General features: G+C 35.8%; 1 protein-coding gene across 2 annotated transcripts in view; it reads left to right on the forward strand.

The window, feature by feature from the left end:
- The window catches only part of stck (LIM zinc finger domain containing stck), a 38278-nt gene that overhangs the window by 7835 nt on the left and 18252 nt on the right, over nt 1-12191 (forward strand). Inside the window, exons 1-3 of one of the 2 annotated variants that reach the window (XM_071690688.1) lie at nt 1459-2332; nt 9631-9744; nt 10120-10232. In XM_071690688.1, the coding sequence (XP_071546789.1) occupies nt 1839-2332; nt 9631-9744; nt 10120-10232 (721 nt within the window). In that variant the 5' untranslated portion in view covers nt 1459-1838. Of the gene's footprint in view, nt 1-1458; nt 2333-9630; nt 9745-10119; nt 10233-12191 lie in introns of those variants that run through there. The other variant, XM_071690689.1, reaches the window with a different exon arrangement.

The following is a 12191-nucleotide window of genomic DNA, read 5'->3' on the forward strand; positions in this document are numbered from 1 at the left end:
TTGATTTTAGATGTAGTTTATAGACAATAAACAAATCAGCTTGAATGTCCCAAGGTTTTTGGATAACTGTGTCTCTAGCATACTTCACTCAAATACCACTGAACCATTGCATTCATTTAGAATATTTAAAGTTACTCTGTTCTGTGATTGTTTCTGTGCTGTGTGAACTGCGTTATTTGTAGTTAATGCTGTATATGCTTGTTGCTCATGTAAATGTTTTGTTTACTGGATCATGGTAAGGTATGATTTTTCTAAGAATATAAGGATAGGTTTGAAAAGTATCATAGAACATAAAAGTTTGCTATATTTTTTCATTTTATTTGTTTTATTCTTTTATGATGTTAGTATAGTTATTCACTGATTTCATTCATTACATTCAGAAACTATTTAAGACTTGCCCATAGTGATACAGTTGATGTGGTGGCCCAAAGAAGTCGTATGATACAATGATTTCTGTAATCTGTATTGTGAAGGAATTTTCCAAGACATTTATAGAACCAGATATCACTGTACTGCTCCTAATCTCAGCCAAATATTGCTATGAGTGGACTTCTTCCCTTTTTCGTTTAAAGTTAGAAATGCCACATTATCATATCAGTACTTGATATGATGAGTACACCACTCGGAATGAATTTACATTTCTGTTCAGTCTCATTTAAGCTTTTTAGGGAATAATTTTCTATCTTACATTTGCCATTGAAAATTCTGTCTAAGCACAAGTTTTGAAAAATGTTTTGTGAAACCTATACTGACTTTCTGTAGGGACTGATATGAAATTTATTTACTCAGTGTTTGTCTAGAAGATATATAGTTGAATTGTAAATAGATTCTAGCAAGGAAGGTAAAAGCTCTTGTGAGTTAAGAGATGTTGATATAATCTGTAGTTGATGTTTTAACATACAGATGAGCATTAGTAAAATACCCAGTGGAAATATACATGTATTTGCGAATAGTTTCTTTTGAATTTCTGCTAAAAGGTAGAGACAGTGAAGATTGTTGCATCTTATTATGTAAAATCCCTATGCATTTTATTATGTAAAATCAAATTTTTTCACTGGGCATCTAATGTGCATGTGTCAAGTAAATGTCACCTAGTATTTACATTAGTGAAATGATACCATTACTCACATGGATGATAAAAAGCTCCTGTGTAGTAAGTGACCATCATCAGTAAATTAAGCATCACATGCACCTAAGCCACCCTCTACTATCATTATGATAAGCATTAGGTTACCATGTAGCCAAATAAGTCCACCTGTCATTTCCTCTGTATGTTATCCGACATTGTGATATTTTTATTCCAATTTTTTTTTTTGTTAGAAATTTTTATATATATTGATGTCACATGATTTCTATTCAAAGACAAAAAGACATTAGTATTGGTAAGTAACACATTTCCTATTGGAGTATCCAAATGAGATAACTGTATCTGCTGATAAGATCAGTTAGTAGTTTTCCCTTGTGTTGACTGCTCTTACTTCAGCATTTCTTAAGCTCATTTTGAATTTTTCTTCAGTAAAATTGAAAATTACAAGTGTTTGCAATACACTAGTTAAGGCCTTCATCTTCTATTTGGAAAAATTTGAGTTTATATTGTAGTTTTTGAAATTTAGCTAACCTTAAGTGTCAGCATAATGGGAATATCTTTTAGGAAAGGAATCAAGGTATAGAATATATTAGAAAGTGAGCACTGGATTGCCAGTCATACATTTGAGTCTTTTACATTGCACTAAACTCTTCAATAGGAGCTACATCCTCTGTTGATAAAGGAAGTGGTTCTTTATTCAATCAGATTCAGTATTGCATTATCCACTAATTAATTCCTGTAATTTTAGAAAATGAGTTTTAGAAAAAACAAATTATCCTTAGAGATAGAAGGAAGCCACTTATATAACAGGCGCAAAAATGGATCCTCATTGTTTGAGGAAAATACAATAAAACCGAAAGTTACTGTCGATACTTCACAAAATCTACAACCAGCTAAGTATCATGTTAGTGCAGGTGCATCAGGAAATTCTGATAATCATGGTGAGAGTCCTGTGTATGCATTGCCATATCCGTCCACTGTTAGTGCTGTACATACAAATGATTTTGAAAAGCAAAACACATTTGCTGAGTCGGGCCTTAAACAGGTTAACCCTGTTCCAAAACCTCCCAGGATGTTTGCCCAAATGACAATCAGTAATGATAATGCTGATGATATCAAGACCAAACGTATAACAAATATGGGCACCACAGAATTAGAGAAAGAATTTCGAAACCAGTTCATTGGAGATATCGACTTAGAAGAGGTTCTGAAAGATCGACCTCCAAGTTTCACACCACCTGCAAGGTGAGTTACTTTAAGAAATGCTGAACTTCCAAGAGAAAGGAAACATAGGTAAATGGATATATGTGCTTAGGGTCTTTAGTTTAGGATTGTATGAAGGAACATAAATAGCATAGGATTGCACTATACTACACTGTATCAGTTGCAGTCTCTGTAGGAGCAAGTGCAACCATGGAAGCTTTTAATTGCTACTTATAAGGTTTAGATTTTTAAAAGATATTCAAATGCACTTGTACTAACTGTTTTTGGCTGATTCCTGTTTTTGGCTGATTCTGGGAGTTTGTTTTTATGTACTTTAGTCCTGGTTTTATTTAACAGAACTTTTTTTATTTCCTCATACGTTATTGATGCTCAGCAATTTATATGACATCTCCATACATTTTCCTAATATTTCTTTTTTTTTTTTTACTTATCTACACTTTTTATCTGTGTTCTGTCTGCTGTGTAATCTTTCCCATAGCTGTCCATTTTCTGGTTCACTTAAGACTTATCTTGTTTGACCCTTTCCTTAAGAGATTTTTCTGTTTAATATACATCCTCTCATCTCTCAGTTCCGATCTTTCTTCTGTTTTCTAACAAAACTTTCATATATCACAGTATGGTCTTTTTTCTATGTTAATATTTTAATTTCTCACGTAGCTCTTATATCTTTTCTTTTTCTTAGTTATTACTAAAATTTCTCTATGCTTCCAACTATTCCCACTCCTCCAAACTGAAATTCTTCAAAATTTAACTTTTTATAGCTTTTTGAAGCTCCCCTCTTTAGAGCATTCTTCAGTATTTGCATTATGCCTCCTTTTTAAGGCAGAGTTTCTTGTGGCATAGACTACTCAGGCTTACTGATGCCTGCCATGTTTCTTGCTCTCACAAAATTTGTATTTGATATGTTACTGTCTTTTATGTAGAAATGTTCCAGCACCTCGCTTGTATTCACATTGACCCAACTCTCTTACAGTTAAACTGATTGTTCGTGCTGTTTATCTTATGTTAAAAGAGAAAGAAAAAATCAAACATTTGAGAATATTGATTTCCACCCTTGCCTGTTGTTGAGCCTCACAAGTTCCCTTATACCCAGTCAGAAGCTACTTTTTTGCATGTCAAGTATTTTCTTTTTTTTTTTACATTCTTTCACTTTTAATGAGTTAATTTTGCTTTGTGTTGTTCTCTAAGTCTTCTTTGGTAAGATTTGTCTCCTAGGAGTGGACAGTGACTATCCTCAATTAAAGCTTTATGGAAATTCATCTGATCAGATGGTATACCATATAGGTGAGCTGTATACCATATTTTGCTTTCCTCATTTGCAGGGCTTATTTGGTTGAGATATATATTTCAATTGAACACCATCCCCTTATAAGATCTTACATGCTAAAGGTTTTCTCGTATATGAAATGAAGGCTAGTAGTCCTTTCTTTTTCACTGTTGGAGCACTCTTATCTGTGTAAAGGAAAACGTCATTTGCTCGCATTCACTAGGAGTAAATCCATTGTCTGAGACAGAAATTAAGTTATTCAAAAAATCTTAAATTAGTCCAGTATTGTACATATGACATACAGAATCACATTAGGGTAATTATTACAGCAGTTTAATAGCAGTGCTATTACTGTATGTATTGGAGTGTATATTACTCCATTACTCTGATTTACTCAGGGTATGCTTTCTTAGAGCATTTTCAAAATGTAAATCATTCCTTTGTAATTGTTTATATTTCAAACTGTTAAATATCTTGAGCATTTTTTGAGTCTACTGGAAGAAAAGCATGATTTGGCTATCCTGAAACTGTGGTAGTCAAGAAGATACGAAATACAGCAGCCCGTCCTGTCTGTTTTGTTTCTGCAGACTAAACTGGAGTTCTGTCTCCATTCAGTAAAAACTTTGATTTTACTGTGCTATCATTCTAATCCCATGCATGGGTGTTACTGGATTACCCCTGCATGGGATTACATTTTGGGTGAAAAGTTACCTTTGGTGGAGTTGTTTTATTGTTATTGGATGAAAAGGAGCACAATCTCATCAAGGAACTTCTCATTTCAAAGAAATACCCTATTTTCCAAGTACTGATTTTAGCACAACCATGAAGCTGCAAGAACTCTTTAAATGAAGGCCTTGGGATTATTCATATAGTGATATTATCATGATGATAATAATGATATTGATGAAAATTTTATAATGATTCTGATCCCATACACCAATGAAGCAATGAAAACTACACCAGTAGTAAAGGTAAGGTTAGTAGCTAGCTCATGCTCTGCATGTGGTTTTTGCTTTGATTGAAAAGTCATCCTCCATGAGGTTGTATCATCAGGATACTGTCTGTCTGTCTGTCTATACTTCTGACATCCATTCCTTCTGGGAACTCCCATCAAGGAGGATGCCACAACAGAAGAGTCTCCACTTATTGTTGTCCTTGCATACCTCAGGATGCGATCTCATCAAAGAAATTTTCTGTGCTTCTGGTTGTTATGTAGCATGTGAGATGTTTATGATAAAGTTTGAAAATATATTTACAGAAACCATTATCAAAAAAAAAATTATCTTGTAACAATCAAAATCGTAAATCCAGGACAAAACATGTTTTCTTTGTGAGTAATGCTTCCTTTTCCGTTTTCTAGAGATTCTTGTGTTATGAATCATTCATAAGCACAGCATGGAACAAAGAAAAACTTATTTTTAGATGTGTCATACATCAGAAAAGTGTTAAAAGAGTGGATGGAACAAGCCAGGTGGTGAAACTGCAAGTGCACTGAGTTTTAAAAAATGTATGCCATAAAGTCCTGAAGACTAGGCTACATGAATGTGAAAGTCCTCCATACTGCACAAAAAGGTAAAAGATAGGTAGCTACATAGAGATGGGGGCAGACCTACAAATACCACTCTTACGAGCAGATTGAGTAACTGCATAATACAGTTGTTTCACACTACCCAGTGACCCACTGATTTGTGATCCACTTATACAGTACTTACGAAGAAATAAATTGGATGATTCAGGAACAGAGATAACCTGAAAGAATTAAGACTACATGTGTCAGTAGCGGCTGATTGCTCTGACAAGCAGTCACTTGTCAAAGTGATCATATAAATGAAGTGATTTGTGTAGAATAGACAAAAGAAAAAAAAAAGAAAAAAAAATGTATGTATATATATATATATATATATATATATATAGATATATGAATCCTTGCTCTGTTCCTTCTTTTAGAAAATGATACAGGAAGGGAGGATTTCCAGCCACCCATGGATTGGGTGGCTAGGGAGGTAAGTGAAAGAGTTTTGGAGAGAGGGGCAAGTATGCAGTCTGTTGGAGATGAGAGGGCCTGGGAAGTGAGTCAGTTGTTGTTCGCTGATGATACAGCTCTGGCGACTGATTCGAATGAGAAACTGCAGAATTTGGTGACTGAGTTTGGAAGTGTGCGAAAGGAGAAAGTCGAGAGTAAATGTGAATAAGCAAGGTTATTAGGTTCAGTATGGTTGAGGAACAAGGTAAGTGGGATGTAAGTTTGAATGGAGGAAAATTGGAGGAAGTGGAATATTTTAGATATCTGGAAGCGGAAGTGAGCCACTGGGTGGGGGAGGGGGCGAAGGTTTTTGGAGCGATGAAGAATGTGTGGAATGAGAGAACACTATCTTGGAGAGCAAAAATGGTTATGTTTGAAGGAAAAGTAGTTCTAACACTATTATGAGGAATGGGCTATAGATAGGGTTGTTTGGAGGAGGGTGGATGTATTTAAAATGAAATGTTTGAGGACAATATGTGGTGTGAGGTGGTTTCCTCAAGTAAGTAATGAAAGGGTAAGAGAGATGTGTGGAAATAAGAAAGTGTGGTTGAGAGAGCAGAAGAAGGTGTATGGAGAGAATGAGTGAGGAAAGGTTGACGAAGAGGATGTATGTGTCAAAGGTGGAAGGAGCAAGGAGAAATGGGAGACCAAATTGGAGGTGGAAGGATGGAGTGAAAAAGATTTTGAGCAATCGGGGCCTGAACATACAGGAGGGTGAGAGGCATGCAAAGAATAGATTGAATTGGAACAATGCACTAAACCAGTTTCTACATGAGATTTCTGGGGTAGACCATGGAAAGGTCTGTGGGGCCTAGATGTGGATAGGGAGCTATGGTTTCGGTGCATTACACATGACAGCTAAAGACTGAGTGTGTAAGAATGTGGTCTTTTTTGTCCTTTTTCCTGGTGCTACCATACTGAAGCAGGGGGTAATGATACTGTTTCCTGTGGGCAGGATGGCACCAGGAATGGATGAAGGCACAAACATGCATACTTCTCATTGGTGGACTGCTTTGTAGACCTCGGCCTGTCTTTGTAATTTACCGTGATAACTATCTGTGTGCTGTGAGAAGAGTTTTGCACTCTTGTTGCCCTGTCTCTTAACCATGTATATATTACCATGCTTTTACTCTTACATGCGTACACACACCCATCCCACCCTAAGCCAGGTCCCCAGGTATTGACTGGGTTGGCTCTGGGCTGACTGCTGTGGCCTTGAAGTGAACCTGGGCAGGCCTGTGGGTGATTCTTGGTCAGTGATGTTAACCACTACACTACAAAAGTCCATGTGTGTTTTTTTGGATAATTATATGTGCAGGTGTTCATTTGTAACAGTTTGCAAATATTTTAACCATAATTAGTCATTTATTGCATGAAGGGTAAGAAGGATCCTTGTTGGTTTTAAGTCGGAAAAGTTTTGATAGAAATTATATACTTAGTGCCCCTTCTCCAACTCATTTCTTAGAACCTTTAACACTTATTAAAGAGTGGATGGTTTCTTTATGTCTCTGGTAAAGCTTGATTTTATTCAAATCATTGAATGTCACGTATGGTGAGTAAGGTATATATCATTTATGCATGGTACATCTGGATGGATTTGTATGTAGCATTTATGGATCTGGAGAGTTGATAGAGATGCTCTGTGGAAGGTATTAAGAATATATGGTGTGGGAGGGAAGTTGTTAGAAGTAGTGAAAACTTTCTATCGAGGATGTAAGGCATGTGTACGTGTAGGAAGAGAGGAAAGTGATTGGTTCTCAGTGAACGTTGGTTTTTGCGGCAGGGGTGTGTGATGTCTCCATGGTTGTTTAAATTGTATATGGATAAGGTTGTTAGGGAGGTGAATGCAAGAGTTTTGGAAAGAGGGGCAAGTATGCAGTCTGTTGTGGATGAGAGCTTGGGAAGTGAGTCAGTTGTTGTTTGCTGATGATACAGAACTAGTGGCTGATTCGTGTGAGAAACTGCAGAAGCTGGTGACTGAGTTTGGTAAAGTGTGTGAAAGAAGAAAGCTGAGAGTAAATGTGAATAAGAGCAAGGTTATTACGTACGGTAGGGTTGAGGGACAAGTCAATTGGGAGGTAAGTTTGAATGGAGAAAAACTAGAGGAAGTGAAGTGTTTTAGATATCTAGGAGTGGATTTGGCAACGGATGAAACCATGGAAGCGGAAGTGAATCATAGGGTGGGGGATGGGGCGAAAGTTCTGGGAGCGTTGAAGAATGTGTGGAAGTTGAGAACATTATCTTAGAAATTAAAAATGGGTATGTTTGAAGGAATAGTGGTTCCAACAATCTTATATGGTTGCGAGGCATGTGCTATAGATAGAGTTGTGCGCAGGAGGGTGGACGTGCTGGAAATGAGATGTTTGAGGACAATATGTGGTGTGAGGTGGTTTGATCGAGTAAGTTATAACAGGGTAAGAGACATGTGTGGTAATAAAAAGAGTGTGGTTGAAAGAGCAGAAGAGGGTGTTATGAAATGGTTTGGTCATATGGAGAGAATGAGTGAGGAAAGATTGACCAAGAGGATATATGTGTCAGAGGTGGAGGGAACAAGGAGAAGTGGGAGACCAAATTGGAGGTGGAAAGATGGAGTAAAAAAGATTTTGAGTGATCGGGGCCTGAACATGCAGGAGGGTGAAAGGCGTGCAAGGAACAGAGTGAATTGGAACGATGTGGTATACCGGGGTGGACCTGCTGTCAGTGGATTGAACCAGGGCATGTGAAGCATCTGGGGGAAACCATGGAAAGTTGTGTGGGGCCTGGATGTGGAAAGGGAGCTGTGGTTTCGGTGCATTATACATGACAGCTAGAGACTGAGTGTGAACGAATGTGGCCTTTGTTGTCTTTTCCTAGCACTACCTCAAGCACATGCGGGGGGAAGGGGTTGTTATTTCATGTGTGGTGGGGTGGCGTTGGGAATCAATAAAGGCAGACAGTATGAATTATGTACAAGTGTATATATGTATATGTCTGTGTGAGTATATATATGTTTGCATTGAGATGTATAGGTATGTATATTTGCGTGTGTGGATGTGTATGTATATACATGTGTATGGGTGGGTTGGGCCATTCTTTTGTCTGTTTCCTTGCGCTACCTCGCTAACGTGGGAAACAGCGACAAAGTAAAATAAAGATGATAGAGAAAACATCTGGATGTTATTTTGGATGATTTAAAGAAGACTTTTCAGTTTGAATATAAATAACTTTTGCTCAGAATCAGTTTTTCTTTATGCATGAAGAGATTATTATCATTTTAGTGATACTGAGGTACTTATTTATATGAATCATTTGATTGTTGAATTATGATCAGTAGTAAAACTAAAAGTAATAGAATCCCTGAAATTACTAATGCTTGTTTTAGTTGGATGTGGTTTTTTCTCGAAGTTATTTTCTCTTATTTTTCTTTGCTCTTCTCTCAAACCATATACTGTTCCTCATTACATTGAATGTTATATTGATTTAATATTTTCAGGTCAAGGAAATAACAAACCATGAACACAGGTTTCTGTTCATGTCAGTGTTTTGTGCCAAAAACATTTTGTGTCTCACTAAGATTATAATCCTTACAATGTACATTCAGAGAGACACACTGTTAATTTATTCAGAGATTATGATTAGTTTTCCTTTTATTGATTGTAGGTGACAGCACTCACATTATTGTTTTCTTATTTTGATATAAAACTTTTGAACATCCTGTAAATTGACTGATAAGCAGTACTTATAGAATTGAAAGAATGTCATTAGCATACAAAGTAATATACATGGTATTCACTCATTTTAAGGCAATTAATGAAATTTTCAAGTGTGACATTGGCAGTATTCTCACTTGTAATGGATAATGTTTTAGTTGTCTTTCAAGAGAACTTACAAACATGATTAAATTAAAGGTCATTCTTTCTTCACCAAAGTGACACTGAGGTAACCTTCTTCATATGGAAATTTTATTCAAATTATGTGACACTTTTGTAAGTTTATAGGTATGAAAACTTTAATAATTTAATGAAGTAATCAACTGAGGCCATTTTGCAGTCTTCACATCATGTCTCTGGGGTCCATGACCTGCACTCGGTGTGGGGATGGCTTTGAACCCCAGGAGAAAATTGTCAACTCCAATGGACAACTGTGGCACACCCAGTGCTTTGTGTAAGTGTCATTTTAATTTATGCATTGTATTTCCTGATTTATGTCACTTCAGTGCCTTTAGTGGGTATTATATTTAATTTTTGTATAAAAATGCTTAGAAATCATAGTGTGTTCCAATGAAAGCAGCATGACTTATGAAGAACCCATGTGGTTAGACAGATCTGTACATTTGCACTTGATCAAGAAGTTAATAGTAGTATATGAAACAAATTAGTATATGATTTTTTCTTGATATTCTGCTCAAGAGAAGCAAAATGATTATGGGTAAATTTTAGTGAGATAGAATGGTTTGAGAATTGATTGCTGATACATTTACTCCCATTACATATACATTAATAGACTTTTAAATTATGTGTTATATACTCAATATTGCAGGTGTGCTCAGTGTTTCCGTCCATTCCCTGACGACATTTTCTATGAGTTTGAAGGCCGTAAATACTGCGAGCATGACTTTCAGGTTCTATTTGCACCATGCTGTGCTGAATGCAGTAAGTTGAACTCTGTGCTTCTTTTGTTTTAATCAGTTTGAGAGAAGATAGTTAGAATGATGACTAAAATGTGGAATGATTTAGATGTTATATAAGATTTTAAGAAAATTAATGGAAGTAGAGATATATTTTGAAAATGTGTCTATCAAAGAAGTTGTATTTAGATACTGATTGTTTGTTATAATTGTTGGTATTTAGTAAAAGAGTTAGTCAGTCATTTTGCAAGAAAATCATCTTAAGATACTGGAACACTAAGGGTTGCTGTTGTGTATGAATAACAGTTATATTGTGAGTAAAGCACAGTGCTTACAGACTGAAAGTAAAAAACTTTTGGAGTGGTAAGTTAGAAGGACATATCTTTACAGAGAAAAGTTTGTGTCAGAAATTGGAGTAAGTGTGGAAAATTTTGTTTAATGGAAATGCAGTTGGAGAGGGTTCATAATATTAAGTATTTATGTAACATACTGCAGGAATAATGAAGTAGGTATTGGATTACGAAAGTTAGTGAGCCATGGGTGGATATCATTATGATGGACGGCTTTTATGCAGTCAAGAATTATATGAAAAAATGCAGGAAAGGAACATCCCTAGCATTTAAAGGTACTGATATCACTGAGTGTGCAGGGTTGCAAAAAAAATTAAAGAGTTTAAGGATTTGCAAAATCATCTCTTGTTGGGTGTGTAACAGAAGAATTACATGTAGGGTTTAAACATTTAAAGGAAATTTCTCTAGGACTGGGTTAGGAGAAATGATGATGTGTTGAAGATTGAATGTTTAATGAGTCATGAGCAAATTTGAGGGCAAGTGGAAGATTAGATGAAAGGTTTGAGAATTGACTGAGGGAGTGTATCCACAAAAGAAAAATAGGTATGTTAAGTGTGCTGAATAAAAGAGATTTTGCTTCTCTATTTAGTGGAAAGTGGCATGTTGGATGTTGCTAATTAGAATGCCTTTGGTTGCGTTTAGTACATAGATATAGATAGGTCATCTTTAAATGAAAGATATCTGATTTTCATTTTAGACAGGATGAAGAAGACAGACTGATTGTTATGCTTCATCTACCAAACCTAAGTTGGATACTGTAGAATAAAGAAAAAGCCTCGTCACCATATGGGAGGTCGCAAGACTCGAACAGAGATATACCAACATCTTGCTGCCAATGTCAGCATCTGGTTTTGTCTTGCCTTAGTTTTGAATAGTTACTATCATTTATTCATTTTGCGGAATAAAGTGATTATCATCATGTCAAGTAGGAAGCAGCAATAGTTGCAGGTAAAAGGAAATGTATTAAATCTAATTGCTTCATTCAAAATAATAATTCATATTACACTTTTACAGCTCATAGGAAGTGTCAAGAATCATGCTTTTGTTGTCATATGGAGTATGACATATTGTCTTAAGATATGTACATTCAAGCTGGTGCATCCTCAGCATTCTTGAATGCACTCTTTGATTTTGAGATTAAGATGTTCATCATTTCAAAAACTAATAGCCTCTGATGGAGCTGCATAGATCAGGTGCTACAATCAGTCTTGTAGAACATAAGATCCAAGTTCCTCTTTATGTCTTTAAACAGTTAGACATACATTCAGCAAATAAATCATCTTGTGGATGGATCTGATGCATTTCAAAATGAACACTGTGACTGTTGTTTTAGTAGCGTTGGTAAGCGTGAATATGAGATGCATTTCTTAATGATTATGGTACTGCTCTTTAAGGTAATTACACTCAAAATTAAAATGAATACAATGCATTGTAACTTTCTAAAAACAGTATGCTCTTCATTGTATACTTTGTCTTCCACACACAGAAATATATATAAAGGAAACAGGGCTGTTAGTTTGAGGCAAGATCTGGAGCATTTATCAAAAGCCTTCATCCATTATGTCATGTCTAAGACAAAAGAGTGAGGATGATTCTTTATGTTGGTTGTGCTTTGTTTAGTAACAAAAAGTATC

The sequence above is a fragment of the Panulirus ornatus genome, chromosome 48 (assembly GCF_036320965.1).
Source record: "Panulirus ornatus isolate Po-2019 chromosome 48, ASM3632096v1, whole genome shotgun sequence".
NCBI lineage: Eukaryota > Metazoa > Arthropoda > Malacostraca > Decapoda > Palinuridae > Panulirus > Panulirus ornatus.